General features: G+C 45.4%; 2 protein-coding genes across 8 annotated transcripts in view; both read left to right on the top strand.

Moving 5' to 3' along the window:
* RALGAPB (Ral GTPase activating protein non-catalytic subunit beta) overlaps window positions 1-14,505 on the top strand; it is a 74,323-nt gene extending 59,818 nt beyond the window's left edge. For all 7 annotated transcript variants that reach the window (XM_030886986.2, XM_004697981.3, XM_045295136.1 and 4 more), the window contains 5 exons: window positions 1,068-1,204; window positions 4,820-4,928; window positions 6,541-6,619; window positions 10,106-10,254; window positions 10,607-14,505. In XM_030886986.2, coding sequence (XP_030742846.1) covers window positions 1,068-1,204; window positions 4,820-4,928; window positions 6,541-6,619; window positions 10,106-10,254; window positions 10,607-10,800 — 668 coding nt within the window. In that variant the 3' untranslated portion in view covers window positions 10,801-14,505. The remainder of the gene's footprint in view (window positions 1-1,067; window positions 1,205-4,819; window positions 4,929-6,540; window positions 6,620-10,105; window positions 10,255-10,606) is intronic.
* Window positions 14,506-15,849: 1,344 nt separating this feature from the next.
* Window positions 15,850-21,055, top strand: ADIG (adipogenin). The gene is made up of 2 exons (XM_004698266.1): window positions 15,850-15,976; window positions 20,937-21,055. Exons 1-2 carry the CDS (start codon window positions 15,850-15,852, stop codon window positions 21,053-21,055), a joined length of 246 nt encoding a protein of 81 aa, XP_004698323.1.
* The last annotated feature ends 339 nt before the right edge of the window (window positions 21,056-21,394 follow it).

Here is a 21,394-nt window from a genome sequence, read left to right as displayed (position 1 = left end):
TGAACCCTTGCTTTTTGAAAATTAAACCTTACCCCTTAAGACATCCCTATTGCAACTCAACTTCTTCCTGTTTCTGAATGTTTTTTGTTTTATTTTTTTCTCTTTGCTTTCTCAAACCTGATTGCTGCTTAATCACAGAGAGATGGTCCTCTGTACCTTTTGAGTGCCCCCGTGCCAACTTGCTACAGGGCTGCCTAATTGAGTTTATCATCAAAAACCTCAGAGGGGAAAAAACAACCTCAGAGAATAACAGATGGCTCTTATCATATTCTACCTCTAAGAAGTTAGTTTCCAGTCTTATTTGAATTATCCTGTAGAGCAGTGGTTCCCAACCTTCCTAATGCCGAGACCCTTTAATACAATTCCTCATGTGGTGGTGACCCCAAACACAAAATTATTTTCGTTGCTACTTCATAACTGTCATTTTGCTACTGTTATGAATCATAATGTAAATATCTGATACATGGGGTGTATTTCATTGTTACAAATTGAACATCATTAAAGCATAGTGATGAATCACAAAAACAATATGTAACTATACATTGTGAAATATTTATTTCTAATGACAAATAAATGAAATTTTGTCTTGAAGCTTGGTGTAGCGTGGGTAACAGTCTTCACGCAGGGTACTCATATATGGACGTATCTGCATGTGGATGGATCCACCTGAAGATGGATAGAGGAGCAGTGTCTCAATTCCCAAGACCATCGGAAATATCTTTTCAGATGGTCAAAGGGGTCACAACCCCCAGGTTGAGAATCATTGCTATAGCACAAGAGCCAAGTAATCACAGACCAAATTCAATCCCCTAAGAATGACTGTTTACAGCTTTTAAAGGATTGTAAAATACTGTGCGTGTACACACACCTCAGACTTGTATGACAAAAAAACCTAAAATGTATTTATTACCTGATCCTTTACAGAACAAGTTTACCAGCCCTTGTTTGAGTGATGGTGCTTTGTTTAAATGGCTTAGGATAGACGTTCATATGTAGTTGGTTTAAACATCTTTACTGAAACTAAGTAGTAAGTATTGTAATTGATTTTTTTTTTCTTTAACCCATAGCTGATTCATTAGAAAGTAACATCTCGGACCAAGATAGTGATTCAAATATGGATCTTATGCCAGGAATTCTAAAACAGCCATCCCTGACACTTGAGCTTTTCCCCAATCATACAGACAATCTTAATTCCTCACAGAGGGTAAGTCACTATGTTGGTATATCTCCAGAAGTTGAGTATGCCGAAGAGCTTATCATTTTAACCTAGAGAATAATTGTCATAGAGTACCAAATCATTAGTAATTAAGTTTTTAAAAAACAAATTGTCAATATTTTCTTTTATCAGCGTACTATAAATAGCTTCATAATAAGAGCGCCTGTACTGTTTCCCTTGACTTAGCCATTGGTGCCAGCTTGTTCTCTACCCATCCCTTTCCTGTCCAAACCAGGGTTCTTATTAGAACCTTGAGGTATGCAGTGAAGTTGCAGCATTGCCCGGGGATCCCACATCATCATTTATGCATGCAGTGCTCAGCTTGAACAATTTATACATGTAGTGGGATTTCAGAGTATGAATGAGTGCCGTGAGGGAAGAAGAGGTTTTTGCTTTTTTTTTATACTTTCTCTTACTTTGTCGGCAGATGTTGTTTCTTTTTTTTCTGCGTTCTTCCCCTTCTTAATCCTTCCTGGGAAGTGACCAAGAAACGAAATAGCAAGAATACAGGATAATTCAAAGTGTAAGAAGACTGAGCTAAAAAAAGAAGAAGAAGACTGATTTAGAACAAAAAATAATCTAAACTTGACTGGAGATATTCTTCTACTGTACAGGAACTTAATTTGATTCCTTCTAGTGGAAATTATTTTTACTCAATATTGGCTTAAAAGAGATGATGGGAGAGATTTTTCACCTTCAAAATTGATTTAGAGGAAAAAATCAAGTTGTGTACATGTTCTGACATAGGTTGACTTTGAAAATCAGGAGTTGTACTAAAAGTTTTCACAGTTCAGAGATCAACATGTCACTGTTAATTGTAATGGAGGGTTTTAGGCAAATCTCCAGTATTCAGCTGTGCCATATTTGTGTATTGATGTCAGTTCTTGAATTAATCTGCAGAGTTAATGCAATGCCAGTCAAATTCTTGGTGAATTTTTAGAAGAAATTACAAGGTGATCCTCTATATGGAAAAGAAAACATCTTAGAATAACCAAATTAATTTTGACTTAGAAAACAAAGATAGAGGATTTGTATGATTGCAAGATTTATTATAGAGCCCTAATAATTTAGAGTGTGGTGTCAGTGTAAGGGTCGAATACAGTTAAATAGAACTGAATGAAGACATTGCACGTAGGAGTTTGGACAAATGTACCGAGGCACTTTAATGGAGAAAGGACTTTTTTTGACAGATGGTGCTGGAATAACTGGATTTTCATATGAGAAAATAACCTCATCTCTTTTACATACACAAAAAGTAACTCAAAGTATAGGCCCAAATATAAAACTTAGCAAAACTTCCAATAGAAAACATTGGAGAAAAATGCCTTAGTGACACTGATGTGGGCAGAGATTTCTTAGATAGAATGCAAAAGCACCAACTACTAGAGGAAAAAGTAGAAAAGTTGAGCTTTACCAAAATTTAAGCTTTTGCCCTTAAGAAATGAAAATGAAAAGTACAAATGTGCTTTACAAAATTAATGTATGTATGAATTGTGATAAGAGTTGTATGAGCCCCCAATAAAACAATTGTTAAAAAAAGAGAGAAAGAGGAAAGATCACAAATTGAGAAAAAAAACAAAATGAAAAGTCAAGTGATAGCATGGAGAAAATATTTATATTACATATACTTGACAAAAGACTTAGGTCTAAATTATGTAACTCCTGCAACTCAGAATAATAAGGTCAGCACACCAGTTTCAAACATGTGCAAAAGATTTGAACAGGTACTTAAAAAATATATATATGCTTATGGCCAGTAAGTGCATGAAAAAATGCACCACTTCATTAGCACAGAAATCCAAATGAAAACCTAAGCCCCCAGGTAACTGTACGTTTAAGGTAAAAACTAGTCGAAATGCTTGGCACAGTGTGTGGCACAGAGCAGACTGAATCATAGCCGCGTTTATATTTGCAATTGTTACTTGGGTAAGAAAATGCGTGAATCAGAAATGGGTCTTTGGGGATATGGTGAGTATCGCAAAAGCCATTTAGGAGCCATGCTACTAAGAAAATTGTCTCTGAATGTGGCTGTCTGGCCAGCCATGAATTTGTTGAAAATTCTGTTTTCTCCATCAAGCAACCCTGGCACCTTTGTTAAAAGCCTCACTTGGCTCGACATAATGTGTTTTTTTGGTTTTTTCCCCTTAACTCTTGGGTTCATTGGTCTGCATGCTGATACTTATGCCAGTTCCACAGTGCCTTGATTATTGTAACCTTAAAGGACTCTTACAAACATGATAGTTAAGTCCAACAGCTTTGTCTGTCTCTTTCAAGCTTGTTTAGGCTCTTCTACACTCCCATATAATCCAAATAATCACCTTGCCCGTGTCTATACAAGCGCCTGCGGACAGGAACCTTCATGAGCAAGGTTTTGTATGGAAATAGGTTTTCCTTCTTCCGGGGTAGCTCCCCAGGAGTGGCATGGTTGGGTGCTAGGCTAGAAGTGTTTATACCTCTTTAAGAGCTTGCCAAGTAGATCTCTTCACAGCAGTGTTTGAAAGCTCTGGTGGTGCATATTCTCACCATTGCTAGTGTTGTTGGACTTTCTCATTACAGCTATTTCAGTACATGGGGAGTTTCTTGGACAAAGTCATTTTCTGTGAACACACTAGAATGGAGAAAGAATCTAGAGGCCTTGCCATGATTGCTGGTTGTCCGGTTACAAGACATTTATCTCTATGCTAATCAGTTTTATTTTTAAAATTCAATAAATTGAGGCTCTCCTAGGGCTGCCCTGCATACTCAATTCTGCTGTATCCGCTAAAGTCGGTTCAAGTGCGAAAAGGGCCACATTGCCCTGTCGGCCTTGTGAAGACGTGTTCAAGCTGATTGGGTGGGCAGGGAAGCCTGCGCAAACCACCGTGGTAGGGAAGCTCCAAGCAACCCTTTGTCTTTCCACGGACAGGAAAGAGGGATTGAACATAGGCGACGGTTGAAGCAGTTGGTCTCCGTTCTGGGAATAACTGGGGGCATTTGAAAAAATGACTCTCGGAGCAAACAGGGATGTTGCCACAATTGGGAAAGCATTCTGCTTTCTAGCCATAGAAATAGACATGGATTCTAAAGAGGCCACATTACATTGTGTGTCAGTAGCACTGTCATAGCCTATTTCTCACGTTGTTTCCTCTGACAGCCGTCCATTTCCTTGGTTTAGGTTAGACCAATAACAGCCAAGGAAGAGCTTCTTTAAAAATGTATCACCCTGCAAGATATGACAAAATACCCATTTATAAACTATCAAGGGCTCATGCGGGAGGGGGGAGCGGGGAGGGAGGGGAAAAATGAGGACCTAATGTCGGGGGTTTAAATGGAGAGAAAATGTTTTGAGAAACGATGTACAAATGCGCTTTACACAATTGATGTGTGTATGGATTGGGATAACAGTTGTATGAGCCCCTAATAAAATGTCAAAAAAAAGAAAGGAAAAAAAAAAATTTATCATCCTGTGTTCCTGAAGTGACTTCCCACGACCTGGCATTTTCCTTTATTTTCTTCTCACCCATCACTGAGTATCTTGATAACCGCATGCTGAGTAGTTCTGTTAAGTCCGAGCTTTTTACTTGTTTTCTTCCCCGCCCTTCTGCTTTTCTCTTCCTCATCTAGCTCAGTCCCAGTTCCAGAATGAAGATGCTGCCTCAGGGGCGCCCTGTGCCTCCCCTAGGACCTGAGACCAGAGTTTCTGTAGTCTGGGTGGAACGCTATGACGATATCGGTACTGTATAAGGACTTGTTTCATAACTAATATTTTAATAGAATGAGCATGACTTGCTAAATGTCTAATGAGAGACGAGTGGTGTGGTGTGGTGGCCAAGGGCTGGGACCTGGAGGCTAGCAAGCGGGCTTGCATCCTAAATACATCACTCAGTTTTTCAAGCCGTAGACTGTTGTGGTTGTGTACTGTCAAGTTGGTTGAGATGCAGAGTGACCCGTACAGGGCAGAGTAGAACGTCTACGTAGGGTTTTCTAGGCGGCAAGCTTTATAGGAACAGATCGCCAGGTCTTTTCTCCCATAGAGCCATTGCCACGTTGGAACTGCCCACCTTTGTTAGCTGCTCAGTACTTAGCTGGGGCTCTTAGCTTTAAAATACTCCTCTGTTACATGGGGACAGCCATGAAATGTAGTGCATGGTTGTGAAGCTTTTTAGAAATTGGTAGGTGAAATCTTTGGTGTCATAGTGTATATGGTTTACTGCCATTTGACCCCACTGCATGTTCTCCCAGCCACCAGAAGGCTTCCGGAAAAGGGAAAGGGAGTGTTGCACACACTTGTTTTCCGCGGCAGATCTTTGATGAGTCCAGTGCACTCACTGTCTACTTTCAAAGTAAGGGCTAATTTGTCTTTAAGAACTCTGCTATGCAACGATGAAACATATAACTTCCCTCTAGTTCTTAAATGCTTCCACCCCCACTATCATGATCCCTCACAAATCCAGCTAGACCAGAGGATGTACACTGGTACCGATAGGAACTGGAAACACAGGGAATCCAGGACAGATGAACCTCTCAGGACCAGTGGTGAGAGTGGCGATACCGGGAGGGTGGAGGGAAGGGGAGGGAGAAAGGGAACACTGATCACATAACCCCCTCCCTGGGGGATGGACCACAGAAAAGTGGGTGAAATGACAAAATAATAATAATTCATAAATTACCAAGGGTGAGGGAGGGGGGAATGAGGAGCTGATACCATGGGGTCAAGTAGAAAGCAAATGTTTTGAGAATGATGATGACAACAAATATACGAATGTGCTTGACACAATGGATGTGTGTATGGATTGTGATAAGAGTTGTATGAGCTCCCAATAAAATGATATATATAAAAAAGAACAGCTCTGCTATGACTGAGTTTCTCATGGGTTTTTTTGTTTGTTTGTTTGTATTTTGCAAGCAACACAAGAGCATTTTAAAAAAATGCATACTTAGACTTTTGGTCTCACATAACTCAAGAGTTCCTGGGAACACATAATAATTGTCTTCTAGACTCCCTATGACTGCTAGTCATGTTTTCTAAAACCCTCTGCTTTAGATGAACTTAGCCAAAATATTTCTTGAGGAAAAATTGTTTTGTGTGTGGGGAAATACTTATATAGAAAAATAAGTCAGAAACTATTGCTACTACATCAAGGCTTTTATTAAGCAAACCGTCTAAATGCAAAGCTCTTGTTTCCCATCATATCATCCACTAGCTGTTCACTTGTGAAGGTGATGTTTCCATTTCCTCACCTTTCCCACATGAACAGGAACTTCGACTCCATATATATGATATTCTACACTGTCGTGCATGTATATGTGAAGGAGCTATTAACTGTAATATTCTTTTCTTCCAGAAAATTTTCCCCTTTCAGACCTGATGACAGAGATCAGTACTGGTGTGGAAACTACTGCAAATAGTAGCACTTCTCTCAGGTACTATATTTGTCATGGTTTGAAGTAATTTATCAGCAGGTCACTCTTTGTAAACACCAGCACACCTGTTTACTTGTATAAGATGTTCAGCTCAGTTGAATGAAGGAATGAAGAATGACTTTTTTCCTTTTTAAGAAATCAAAAAATGAGCCACTGACTCAGCAGTATTTACACATCCTCTATCTGATCGTGAACCTCACCGAAAAAGCACAAGCCACCCAAGTTAAAAATAGACAAAATCCTTAAATAGACATTCCTCCAAAGAAGAAAGATAAGTGGATGGTCAGTAACATTAGTTATTTTAGGGAAATGCAAATCAAAACCATTTTACAACCATTCGATGACTTAAGGGGAAAAGACAATCAAGTGTTGGTGAAGATGTAGAGATACTAGATCCCTCATGGCTCCCTGGTGGAATGTAAAATGGACAACAACAAAGCAACTTAGCGGAGTTTGTTTTTGTTTGGTTTTCAAAAAGTAAAACACAAGATTTATTATATAACTCGGCAGTTCCACTCCAAGGTACTACCCAAGATAAAGGGGACATAGCTCCACTAAAAGACTTACTTCAAGTGTTCGTGAACATTAAAAATGTGGAACTAGCTGATGGTGAATAAACAGATGTGCTGGACCCTGCAGTGGAGTCCTCTTTAGCTGTAATGAGGAGTAAAATTATGATGTGTGCTACAGCCTGGTGCTGAGTGAAGAAATCTGGCATGAAAGACATGATTCCATTTATAGAAACAAAGATTAGTGATTACCCAAGGTTCAGGGATGACTGCAAATTCACAAAGAATTTCTAATGGGGGGGGTGTGGAAATCTTCTAAAATTAGCACAATAGATAGTTGCACACCTCTGTAAATATTCAAAAAAATTACTGATTTATGTACTTTCAAAGAGTGACGTTATGGTCTAGAAACTATCTCAAGCTTAGTTTTTAAAATTATTGTAATGAGCAGGGAAGCAATAAAAATAACCTCATTGGGGGGGTGAGGGGGAAATCACAGAAAATTTACGGATAAGTAGAGAAGGTAATGAAGTTATCAAAAACTTGTGTGATTAGTTGCTCTTCTTTATCTAGCTGTAGCAAAAAGAAAATGGAAAAGTTGTGGCTATTAATTATTAGTGGGGCTGATAGTAATAGGTTCGTAATATTAGATCAAAATAATGTAATTAAATTGGTAAAAACGTTCAAGATAGAATTAAAAGATCTTAATCATATGAACCTTTTAATGGAAAAGTATTTCTAAAGAACCTGTAGTTCTAGATGCCATTTTGACCTTGTGCTAATGGCCTTCCTCATCCAGATAATATGTCTGTGCCTTGTGTTGTCTTTGTCCTTTATAAGATATAATATTATATATATATATATAAAACAAAAGAAAAACCTGTAGTTCACACTTTCTTTAATGTTAAAATCTCTATATATGAAAAGGATAAAATCCATACACTCACTCCTGTCATAGTTAGGTTCCAAAGATAAGGTTGTAATGAAAAAGTCATTATTATGCAAAAATGGGGATGATCACACCAGATCACAAAATGAGGATGGTTACATCGTTGCATAACTGCCAACTCACTGAGATTCATGACCCACTCAAGTTGACAGAGAACCTTAAAAAATCACAGCCAATGTTCCTCGCAGTATGTACCTCACTGTTTGTTTACTGCCAGGGATGCATTGTTAATGTACAAAAAAGTCAGAAAGTAGATTTTTTAAGCCAGTTATAAATGCAAAATATTGAGTAATGAGATAACTGATAATCATGAGTAGAAGGTGTGATAACATTTACATAGGTTTTACAGTTTTCAAGACGTTTTGCTCATTTATGTTTTGTTAAAACAAATATTTTTAAGTAATTCCAAGAAGTGGGATAAAATAAGCTCATGTTCCTCAATCAATGAAGGAGAGAGTGAGCTGAACCCAGGCTGTGAGCCAAAATGCTAACCACCACTCACACAGTGCAGAGCTTCACACTTGAGATTTTAACTGTTAGAGTTCCTTCTCTTTACATTATCTGGTCCCGGTTACCTTTGAGACAGATGTCTGCCCATGTTACTTATTATTGATGAAATAAAGTCAGTAAAAGTGTTTCTTTTTAACTTCTAGGAAATAATTTTTTTAATTATCTGGTTTTTATGCTTAAGTACTTTTAAATAGTTTACAGATACCCTGACAGTCTTCTTCTAAATAAGTCACGTATTCAACTTAAAAGAATGCTTTAAAAATAGCTAAAATCCTAGTAATCATTCTTTAATATCATCTACTAGCCAGTTGAGAAAACCCTCATGGCATAGTGGGTTACACAGTGGATTGATTGTAAACCACCAAGTCAGCAGTTTGAAACCACCAGCTACTCCACAAGAGCAGACTGAGGTTTTCTACTTCAGTAACAGTGCTGCGGTCTTGGAAGCCTAAAGGAGCAGTTCTACCTCCCTCTGAACCAACTCTGTGCAGTAAGCTTGAGTTTTCTGATAGGCAGTTGAGTTAAATTTCTATACTTTGCCCTAGAATACTCCTTATAGGAGGTCAAATCAGAACGTACTTCAGGACAGTGCATGTAGTATTGGCTTCCTTATGTCTCTCTTAACATAGGGCCTTTTTCCCATTCATGACACTGACTAGAGTAAAATAGCTGTCATGAGGTAGATTTTTCCTAAACTAGTTTAGAAGAAAACTAACTGCATTGTACTTAGGTGCAAAGGTGTAATACAATTAGATTATAACATATTAGTAGACTAGCAAAGTTTATTAGCATTTGTCTTGGATTCTGCAGTACTATAGAATTGGTTTTTTATGTGTGGTTTTGTTTACAACTTGAAAGACGATCATGGTTGCTTTGGTCAATTTGCTTTGCCTATGCCAGCGAAGTTCACTGTGTTGAAAACAAAACTAATGGACATTGTCACAGTATCGTGAGTGCCTTTGGATAGATTCCTGCCATGTACTGTGTTAACTCACTCTTTTCCACAGGCACCCTTGCTAACCATAGCATCTGCTACCATCGTGCGGGTTTGAGTGCTTTTGACCCTGCCCACACATGGCCAGTTACCACCCTCATGCAGGAGGACAAGGACAATTAATCCTATCAGGAATTCCCCGAGTGAAATGAAGCTGTATTCCCACCTCTCTTTCGTCCAGGAGGGAAGAGCAGTGAAAGCCCCATATCTGGTCCCTAGTTCATTCCTCCTCATTCTAGAGGTTTCTAGCTTTTCCTTCCATCCCATGCCCCCATCCGTTTCTAAGCACATTTCCTCGACCTCCTTTGTCAGCTTAAAAAGCCTGTCCTGTTCTTGGAAACCTAGAGCCAGGTGTCACTAAACAATAGGGGTCAGCACCACGTTCTCCTAGGAAGAAGAGTCTGAGCACATTGATCCCTTGCTCAAAGTACTGCCTTTAAGAGGTCCCCCGGTCTTTCTGTGCTGTTCTTGGAAATGGAGACTTTTACATGTCAGGGGTAAAAAGAATCTCGTCTTTTCTTCAGATCAACCACTCTTGAAAAAGAAGTCCCTGTCATCTTCATCCACCCTTTAAACACTGGATTATTCCGGATAAAAACTCAAGGAGCCACTGGAAAGTTCAACATGGTCATCCCTCTCGTGGACGGGATGATCGTCAGCAGGCGAGCACTTGGTAAGGGCTGCGGTGGGGCTGAAGGGGCGTGGCCTCTTGTTCTTTCATGGTTTTAGAAGCCATCGGAGGAAGAGTGAGGAAGTGCCGTGTTACTCCGTCGGTGGCACGTATAGAACTGTTATGGCTCTTGTTACAAAGGGAGCATGCTTTTTCTGTTTAAAATGGCAGAGTAGACCAAGTGTGAGTAGAGCTGTACTTTACAGACTTCCAATGCTGGAGAATGAAGACGGCGGTCTAATGGCAATCAGGAAGTGCTTGTCAGATCACATGTTATTTGTTCTCTTTGGATGTTTTTCCTTGGTGGTGCGGTGGCTGTCACCTCGCTAACTGGCTGCTGACATTTCTATAACAGGGTTCCTGGTGAGGCAAACTGTCATTAATATTTGTAGAAGAAAGAGACTGGAGAGCGACTCCTACAGTCCACCCCATGTGCGCCGGAAACAGAAGATCACCGACATTGTCAACAAGTACCGCAATAAGCAGTTGGAGCCAGAGTTTTATACGTCACTGTTCCAGGAGGTTGGACTACAGAGCTGCAGTTCTTAGACCACTGTCTGTCTGCAATGGTCTAACTCCAGTTTCGGGGGCTATGATATCAAAGCCAACTACTTGACAGGTGATCACTGTACAAATAAAAGCAAATCACTCCTTAAGAGCTTACTGTTTAATCACCAGACTAGAAGAAGCGCATTGTAAACCCATTTGATAGAAGACTTTTTTTGGCTTCTTAGTGAAATGGGCTCCCAGACACAATCAGATTCCTGCTGGTAATGACATTAAACGTTTTAGCCATAAACTTTCTTTTTAAAGTGACAATTTCAGTGAAATGTAAGCCTTTGCAGGAGAAAGGCTTGTATGCATCTCAGTTAAATGTGTGCATTGGTAGGTAGTATCAACAAGTTTGCAAATTAGAAGTTGAAGATAGTTTTATACCTCACTTTAGGAGGTTGTGATTAAAATCTGTCCAGAATCTCCTAGGACATTAAGAACTCAACAGTGCCGATCGCCTGGCGGAGCAGGAAAGAGCTCGGCCTCTGCTCGCTCGTGGGCCCACTTTCTGTCCCGCTGTCCGACTGACGAAAAGAAGACGGTTTTTGCTCAGATCAGAAATCTGACATTAAAAATGTCCTATTTTCTCTCTACCCTTCACAAAGTTGCCAGTCTCGTCACCATACAGCGGATCCGTGTGAAGGCCCCGGTTCCTGGGCAACCAGGATCCGCTCCCTCACGGAGTACAGTGCCCTGTACTTGCATGGGGCGCAGAGATCTGTAGCACTAGAAGCTGGATGGCAGCAGTGATCCTGCACTCTCCACAGGGGCCGGCATGGTGGCAGGACGTCAGGTGGCACACTTGTGTCCCTTGGTTAAAGATCAAGAGGTGTGCATTCACAACAAGGACTGACGATGACTTGGTCTCATGCACTGTTTCTTACTTCAGGACCAAGCAGGAAACTGCACTGGTTTATGAAGGATTCTAATTTGAGGCTTAGGAACTAGCTTCCTGGAGCTAGTGATTCCAATCTCTCTCAGAAAGCTACTGGATTTCATCATCGACAAGCATTGGTGGCCACCTCCTTAGGTGGCTGGTCTTAGAAATGGTGACGGTTGTTTTCTGGACTTTGCCAGCTGATGGCACCACAAGTCCCTGTCAGGGTTTGGAACGACTTGTGTTACCTTGCTGCTACTTTTCTGCCAGGGATGAACACTGAGGTGGCCGGAGCAGCACATCCTTATGCGATGCTTGCTACAGTGCTAGAGGGGACACTGCTCATCTCTCCTGTCCTGTTTGATTTCTGCTTTCTAAATTATGATGATTTTGTATTATGAACACAAGTGACATTTGAATTCCAAAGAGGCGTGATCACAGGTGTATAAGGGGTGTTCTCCCCGCCCTGCCCGCCCCCCCCCAAAACTGGTGTCAGTAGGTTGTGTAGATCAGACCTCCTATGGTCCGGTTCAGTTACTGCTCTTGCTTTGGTGGTTTCAGTGGGGGAGAAGGGGAGTGTAGGACCTGGTGCCCTGTGCAGTTATTTCTATTCCAGAACTATGGGCATAGCAGCTGTTGGTTTTATGTTTGCCATACCCTTGTTTTCCTGTTTGTTTTAAGCTCAGGTAAAGATAACTTCTTCCTCTTATGACTCCACTTTCCATTCAGGGTTTCCTATCATTCAACAATTGACTTCCTTTTTAAGCTGGGCGAAAAAGTGATGCTCCCAGATGGTAACATGGGGGAAGGGTCCATAATAAGATTGGCCCGTCCTACCCTAAATTATGTTTCAGTAATTACAGCATAGTTCCAGATTGAGCATTTCAAGTGAAAGTGGGCCCATGTTCTATTGAAGTGAGCAAAAGGCTGTAAGTTGATGTGCAACTTAGAACATTCCAGAGGTTACAAAGAACTGATGTAGATATCCATCCTCAGTATGATTCTTCTGATGAAACTTTTACCTTTGGCATAGTTTTAAGGTCAGAAAAATGTATTGGGGTGGGGGAGGGTGTTGGAGGTAGGTTTGCTGATCCTGTAATTAGCCCGAGTCTGGCAACTTTGTGTAATTCTAATTGCTTTGTTAAGTGGACAGCCATGTGGAGTGGGACGTGTAACTGGGAAGACTTTGTGGTCTCCCAGAGGAGGAGGGGTAAGTTCTGACATATGCAGCTCTCAATTGCCGGAGAGCCCCCAATGTGGGCAGCAGCAGCAGCAGAAAATGGGGTATCCTTCCCTAGTCGAGGGTTGGTCTCCTCTCACAGTGGCACCTACAAAAAAGATCCTGCTCTTGGATCTTCCATAGTGTGGGTTTGAGTTCATGGTCACTGAGTTCACCCGACTGACTTTGTGAAGACCACTTTGAGTAGAATGATGCCAGAGGAAGATACTCGTTCTTGGTTGTTATCTTGAGTGGTCTGCCTGGTGAATGCAATAGCATGTGTTCACCACACCTTGGGGCGAGGGTTGCACAGCAGTTCCTGCGTGAAGTGGGAGCATGTGGGAAGGAGGGAGGCCAACCCAGGGAATAGCGGATGGAGTCTTCCTCTCTGGTTCGGAGCGCTGAGGACAGCGAGGAGGGCTCTTTCCTCTTTCACCCTTCCCTTTTCAGCCATTGCTTCCTGCAAAGAACCCCTTCTTCTCCTTCAGCCCTTTCAAAGGAATTGTTGTGTGGCGGCTTGACCAATCCCATCCCTGCCCATCCCACCCCCCACTACTACCACTAACAACACAACACATATCCTGTCCTCCAGTTTGAACTCTTCCTATCAGAGCAAGCCCATTTTCCTTGGACTCATTTATAAATAACAAAATCTATCCATGTTTGGCTTGTAATGTCAGTTGCCTTCAGGCGGTGTGCGTGGTTGCTTCCTATACACCGGGCAGCATGAAGGTTAGAGGCTCAGGCTTCGAGGAAACTTCGCTCGCACTGGGAGTCTTCCCCACCTCCCCTCCCCAAGCCACGGTGTGTGGCTGGTGAGGACTGTCTGGCACAGTTCCTGGCGGTAGTTCTCCATTCAGCACGTTAAAGCCCGGCGGTCTAGTTTTCTTAAAATGAGAGTTCACTCGTTGATTCACATGAAATGGCCACTTGACTTCAGTCATCTCTTTCAAAGCTTTCCATCACAGCCTCCTCTCCTGCCACGGAGTGGGGAGGGTGGGGTTGGGCAGGCAGTCACCCCTCTGTCCAGTGTGGAATCTAAGTGTGGGCTTCTCCGTGGCTAAGAAGCCATGTACTCTGTAGTGTTTTTCTCAGAACATCAATGCCTGTTCAGATGCTCTTCTTTTTTAGCGGTGAGGGTATAGGTGTCATTTGGGATTCCACAGTGCCTTGCATATAGTAGGCGCCCCAGTAAATAGTTGTTGAGTCAAACCCAAGTTTCCCAAGCCCTCGTCTCATGGTGACCAAGAACATCTTTCTCCTCTGAAGGGCTTGGCAGTTGTGGCTTTAAAAAAAAAAGCAGTATCATTATTTGCTTGAAATCATATATACAATTTGTATGAATTTCAGTATGTTGCCAAGACATAATCTTTTTCTTACTGTATTTTCTGTAAATATTTCTGGCACTGAACTGTAAAGTTAAGGCAAACTGTAAATATGAAGATATGAAGGTGTCTCCATGTCCCCTCGCCTCCTGTGTTCGACCTTCTGTCAGGGGAGAAGGCCCAGAGGCTTGTTTGTATTTATGCCGATTCTTTGTCCAGAAGAAACCCATGGAATATTGAATGTAATACATTTAGTCAATTAAATTTTAAGGAGATTCTTATCTAACAACCTCGTGTGTGCTTTTGGTTACAGACTGGGCTGGACTCCCCAGTGGGTGCTCTTTCCTGGGGCCATCTTCACCTGGTTTTATAGTTACGGGAGGACCTGGTGTCTTTGAAAACCACTTTCTGAGAACCCTGTCGAGCAGCATGCTGCTACTCGGCCAGACATGGGGTCAGCATGGGTCACCACTGACCCGACAATCACACCCTAGATGGTGCAGATGGTTCAGCTCCCTACTAACCTGAACCCACGCTCCAAACAGAGGCCGAGGGATGTGTGCCCAGAAGGTCCCAGCCTGAAAACCTTGTGAGCCACTGAGGTTTGGACCAAGGGTGAGCTACCATTATAAAGCTGGGAGAATGCCAAACAGATCTGAAGGTTCTGACCCACAGTGAAAACCAGAGCGTCTGTGACAGTACTGGGCCTGTATCTCACCCGGCAGGTAGGGGCCAGAGCCAAGCATGGCTGCCTGCTCAGCCACTGGCCACTGGCCCCACTGCTCCCAGGAAATGTGGGGGGCCTGTGGCCACTCCAGGCCCCAGGGCCTGCTGGCTCCTGGAGCTCCTTCTCACACCCACCCAGGGCTCGGTGTCACCCAGCTGTCTTTCTCACTGTTAGCAGCTTGGCAAGATATGTAGTTGTGTGAGTCTAGGTACAATAGAGAAACATCCACAGAAACTCATAGGTATAAGAGAGTTTTAGATAAAGAGTAAGTATACATTAAGAAAGCATCCCAGCCCAGAGCTGTCCAAGCCCATAAGTCCAACATTAGCCCATATGTCCGATACCAATCCACAAAGACCTCCTCCATCTCACAAAACACACACAGTGAGGCCGACTGCAGGAGGAAAGCCGAATCAGTGAGCGGGTAAGCATCTCAGTGCTGGCAGGTGTCTCCACATGGCTTCTCCAGCACCAGGGCTGCATCAGGGTAGGTACATGTGGCTCTCCTCAGGGATTTCTTGCAGGAAGTGAGCCTTGCCAGCTGAAGCAGAGAACTGGCTAAGGCAGCTACACCCTGGTCCAACCGTCAGAGAGCAAGAGACCCGAGAACTAGAAAGGTGAGGCTTCCCGAGCCAGTTCTCTCTCCGCCTTTCACTTAATCCCATGTGTGTTTATCGGCCAGGTGGGCACAAGAAACCTTAACTATCTCAGTAGTATTTCAGTCTCAAGTGGGAATTCCCAATCTCTCACCCACTTGTCCAAAACAGGGCACCCTAGGTCTGCCCTACTAGCTTCATCTGAAGGACACTGGCTTCCTTGTTACCTCAGCTACTTAGTCACAATGGGGCTGAGGGCAGTGTGTACCTAGCCCTGGCTGGTTGGCCCCCATATATGCACCATGAAGTTCCCACTGGTGCCGCTGGTAAACGACCTCACCTTTTCCTTTCTGGTTTTCTGGCTCTGCCTGCCCGCGGGCTTGCTGCTATTCCTGTTGGCCATCTGGCTGTGCTTCTTGCTTGGCCAAGGTGAGCCTCCCAGACTGGGCTGTGGGGCCCCCAGCAGACCAAGAGTTCCTGGAACCCTGGTAGAGAAGGGTTTGGGTCAGGCATTCCCACTGTGGCTCAGATAAAAGCCGTCCATGCAAGCGGGAAGTACTGGGTTGGCAGTGAAGGGTTCATAGTCCAGGGCCCAAGGTCAAATCCTGGTGACGCAGGGAATTCCCGAGTTTGACCACGAGGAAGGGAGAGAGGTAGTGGGGGTAAATAAGGGAACACAGTGTGTGTGCTTGTGCGCACACTGCTCGGTGGTTTTTCTGGGGAGGTGACCCGGTGGGTCCTTAGGGCTGCCACCAGTACACCTTGGCCTGATGTCAGGCCCACTCCCCTCGGCCAGAGCTCTGGTCTAGCGAGCAGCTTGCCTTTGGCATTGCTAGGTGCCCAGAGACCACACCCTGTTCTCAGACCTCAGGAATGGTTTGGCTTCTCTGGGTCACAGGGTCATGTAGGCCACTATCATCCCTCCTGGAGCAAGAGGCTGGGCGAAGTGGCCATAGAGCTGGGGGTATGGGCATCCAAGCCCATGTGGTCTGGCCATGTGGCCAGTCATCTCTTCCCCTCGGTGGCCTGTCTCCCATGCATCCTCCACAGCTGAGGGACTGCTTCCTCTTGACTGATCTCACCTCCTACACAGCCTCATGACCTTAGCCGGCCAAGCAGGAGGATGAGCAGTGCTCCCCACCCCACCTGTGATCTCAGATGTGGATACCAGTAATTGTGGAGTTCCTGGCAAGAGCCTAGGGGGGGAATCCTGCTCCCAGAAATGTCAGCTTAATATGTTGTCGGATTTCCAGAGTGGACTGCGTTCCCTGAAGAGACAAAGGATGGGCATCACATGGGGGCTGTGCGCATGGCTTTAAAAGCCAGTTCTTGGTGTCCAGGCCACTCAGGTTCTCATCTCATCCTTACCCCTTGGTAGTCAATATTAATGTTGTGGAATCTGGCTGAGCCCCTGAAACTACTGTCCCGAGAGACTCAAAACTTGAACCAAGTAGATCCCCCAAAGTCTTCATCAAACCAAAGAGTAGTTGAGTTTAACTAGTAACATCTGCCGTGAAAGTTAAAACTGCACCTGGAAAGATTAGATGGGAAACTTGGGGGTGGAGAGCTTATGTCAATGGAAGAGGAACGGCGAAGAAGAGGAGGGTGAGAATCCGTGTCACTCATTGGCATGTGTATGTTGGGTTGGTGTTTTGTTCTGCTCAACAACAAAAATAAGTGAATTTCTGAAAACGTGAAGCTATGTGCCATTGAGTGGATTCTGACGCCTAGCCACGTTAGATGGCAAAGCAGAACTTCCCCAGCTGGTTCCCAGAGCTATAAACTGCAGAAGCAGAGACTGACCCGTGACTGTGTACCAGGCCCCGTGCTAAAGCACCAGAGTACGAGAAGCATTCTTATCTCACATGCACCTTAGAATAACCCTGTGAAATAGTCATCCCTGGCTTATAGTTGAAGAAAGTGAGACTTAGGAAAAACTACCTGCCCAGAGTTACACACCTGTGAAGTACTTAAGCAGGCCAGCTGGCTGGTGTCTGAACCTTACTGTTCTCCCTCAGAGGAAGATGGTGAGGACGCTGGTGCTGTGCGGTGGGTCATGGAAGCCTCAGCAGGTCAGTGCACAGCAGGCGCCTCAGGCTGACACTCAGCAGGTCCTTGGAGAAGACTATCTCGAGTGGGATTTTGTCGATGGTGAATTGTGGGAGTGGCTTTGCCTGGCTTCTCCAGAGCAGGGCGCCCCCACCCGCATCCCAATCTGAGGCTCCACTCCTCCCAGCAAGGTGTCCAGGGAGCTGGTCACAGCTTACCCTACCCCGGCCATTGTTCACATTTTCTCAAGCTGTTCACTGATGTGTTTTCGAATAACTCCTCTTCTGAATTTTGCACCAAAGCGAGCCCATCCCCAGGGCCTTGCCTGCCTTCTGGACACTCATGATTACTGTGTGTGTACTGCCTATGAGCCAGGGCCTGTGGGAAGAGGGTCTCCAGACACCTGGCCTTGTGCCTGTCTAACTCCCCCTCTGGGAATCTCTTTGGCCTGGGATCCAGTTTGCCTGAGTCACAGGAGCCCTGACACCTCCACCTGGCCTGGCGGGTCCATGTCAGGGCAGGAGGCTGGCCAGTGTACCTGGTCTGATGGCCTTTGCTTTATTGACTGAGCAGGCCGATCGATCCCTTTCCCAGCAGCACATGTCGATCTTGAGTCTGCCACATGGTGGTAATTCTTGCCATATTTCACACTTGTTCATGATGCTCTTGCACAATCAGTAGACTGCAGTACACCATAAACATAACCTTTTTAGGCACGGGGAAACCACAAACAGAGCGTGGCTTGCTTTATTGCAGTATGTGCTCCGTTGCGGGGGCCTGGGACCAAACTGGCGTATCTCTCCGAGGTATGGGTCTCCTGTATTTGAGTCCTAGGTCTGCTGCTACAAATGACCACGGATGGATGGTTGAGACTACGGCACCTTCTGCTCGGTTCTGGAGGCTGCCAGTCCAGGGCACAGGGCCCCTCTCTCTGAAGCTCGAGAGTCTGGTCCACGCAGACTCCCCGTGGCTCCTCAGGCTTGTCGAACCTTCAGTCCAACCTCTGCCTCTGCAGTCATACAGCCTGCTCCCTTTGGGGCTGCGTTTTGAGGACACCGGTTCTGTTGGCCTTGGGATGACAGATGACCTCGTCAAGAAGTCCTGGCTAGCCTAACGGTTCGTGCTTGGCTGCCAAGCACAATGTTAACTGTGTGAACCCAGCCTAACCACCTGCTCCCATAACAATTACAGGCCGAGAAAAGACAATGTGGGACAGGTCCGTGTCACATGGGGTGGTGATGACTGGAATTGACACCAGCACCCAATGACACCACCACCTGGACTTGATGACACCTGAGAAGACCTGATTCCCAAACAGAGTCACAGTCAAAGGGAGTAGCGGCGCAGACTTCATCAGAACTCTCTGGAGAACACAAGCCAACCCAAACCGCGGGAGCGGTGACGTGGAGGGAGGGAGTGTGGTGGGTGAGGCCCCGGGCCAGAGTGCCACTCTCCGGAGCTGAGGGAGGAAGAGAAGCTGCCTGGCAAGACCGATACTAAGCCCAGGGGCAGCTGAGCCCCTAGAAAACACAGGTGGGATCTCATGAGAGGATGAAGACCTGTACCCCTTCTGGGGGGGGGGGGGTGTCCCCTGATATAATCCCTTCTGTGCTTCAACAGGAATTTGCAGAGGGAAGCAGGGGACTGAAGCAGACGAGAAGGCCCACACTCCCACCCGGACCATATTGGTTGAAGACCCTTCCCACCCCACATGGCCATCCTTGGTCAAGAGCTGACGGAGCAAGATTGGAAATTCAAAGCTGCCTTTGAATTTCTCCACACACAAGCCCTACTGCCACCCCCGCATTGGGTTGATTTAGACCAGGGGTCCTCAAACTTTTTAAACGGGGCCAGTTCACTGTCCCTCAGACCCGTTGGAGGGCCGGACTATAGTTTTAAAAAAAAACTGAACAAATTCCTATGCGCACTGCACATTTCTTATTTTGAAGTAGAACAGGCAGCAGTGGCAAAAACACCCGGCGGGCCGGATAAATGTCCTCGGTGGGCCACATGTGGCCCATGGGCCATAGTTTGAGGACTCTTTAGACTCAGGGCTACCCTATAGGACAGTGGAACTGCTCCATAGGGTTTCCGAGGCTGTCATCCTTAGAGAAGCAGACTGCCATATATTCTCCTGTGGGGCCTCTAGTGGGTGTGAACTCCCTACCTTTCAGTTAGCAGCTGAATGCTTCACTATGGCACCACCAGGGTACCTTTTAACCCAGAACACCCCTCCTGGCTGTGGGCGCCCAGCCAAGTCACCTTATCTTTCTGAACCTTCACTGCTCATCTGTCAAATAAAGCTCATTCTAGCAATCTTCTCCGTGAGGTGGAGAAGACCAAAGAGGAAAGGCAGGTAAGACCAGAGAGCATCATCTGTACTCCAAAAACACTCGTGGCTCCTGAGAAACGTGCCCCAGGCCCTGGTGCTGATGCTTGCGTCGTAATGACCGTGGCATTGGGGGATGCCCATGCGAGGCCTGTGCTGAGCGCTGCTTCCGTTCACGTTCCTTAGAAGATGCCATCGTTGTGCCCCTTGTACAGATGAAGACGCTGGGGCTGAGGGCCGCTCGGCATGCTCCCTCACTCTTCTAGAACCCGTGAAGCAATACAAGACTGGAGTGTGAAATGTGATCGCCCCTCCTCCCCATCTTCCTCCGCCTTGCCTTCCCAAGACAAATGAAGTTAGCCGAATCAAGCGCACACGTCGTAACCTGGGAGGCTTGCACAACAACACATCTGAGGAGGAGGCTGTTGCTACCATAACCGTCCCTCTGCAGCTTGCTCAGCATGCATTATGGGCGCCCCTGCAAGTCAAAGAGACCTGCTACGATTCTCTTCCTAGTTTCAGGGCATGCCACTGGATGGAAGGGACCAGGTCTCCAGGAGGTGCAGGTGGACCACCATTCAGTCAGCCAGACTTCATGCGGGTATAACCACAAGCCGGTGCTGTGAGGATCATTGTAAATGATATTGATGGATATTGATGAATGGTGAACTGGTGGGGAATGGAGGGAGGCTCAGTGATGAGGCTTGTGTCCCCTTAGGACTCCCCCTTGGACCTTGTCCAATACAAGCAGGTCATTTGCTAGCCTCTAGGGTCACTCTCTAGTAGATGGGCTTAGCCACTTTTGAAGTCATGGGACAACCTTTCTTGGCCCCTGGTCACTGTTTAAGGGCTTGAAGGCTCCCTGAGGCCTGATCTTGGGTCATGAGTTGGCCTAGATCCCCTGACTACAGAGAAGCCTGCAGGGATGCCCAGCCCTAGGAAGGTGTCCTCTTGGGGTCAGGAGTAGGAGGCAGGGTGTGACCGCCCACTCTTGTCTCCTACCCCCCACAGATTCAGAGGAGAACGCCTCCAGCTTATGCTTTGATTGGGAGCCCTGGGACAAAGGGCTGGCTGAGGTCTGCTGGGAGGAGGTGTTCGATAGCCAGGAGGAGGAGAGGCCCCTCTGGTGAGCCCGTGCTGCCAGGTGAGGCCTTGCTGTGAGGGGGTGGCTGGGAAAGGCATGCCTTAGAGAGTGTCCAGAGAGAGCCTGGTTAGAAACTGCCCACTCCCTCTGTCATCCTGGGGAAGTGGTGCCCTCCATGTTGGGACGCTTGCTTCCTGGACCCAGTTGGAGAGCCGCTGTGTCTGCCAGGCTGGAGGGCTGGTTGCCCAGCAGCCTCTGCCATGAGGAAGCTCCACCTACAGTTCCCCTCACCTTACCTCTGGGACGTCACCTCCCACCTCTCTCCCAAAGCTCACTGGCCTCTTCACCCCTCAGACCACCACTCTCACCCGCCCTCAGGGTCTTT

The sequence above is a fragment of the Echinops telfairi genome, unplaced genomic scaffold (genome assembly GCF_000313985.2).
Source record: "Echinops telfairi isolate 266 unplaced genomic scaffold, ASM31398v2 ScPeMD7_5592;HRSCAF=6446, whole genome shotgun sequence".
Taxonomy (NCBI): domain Eukaryota; kingdom Metazoa; phylum Chordata; class Mammalia; order Afrosoricida; family Tenrecidae; genus Echinops; species Echinops telfairi.
Note: the sequence above shows the minus strand (reverse complement) of the source record. Positions and strands in the feature narration are given on the sequence as shown.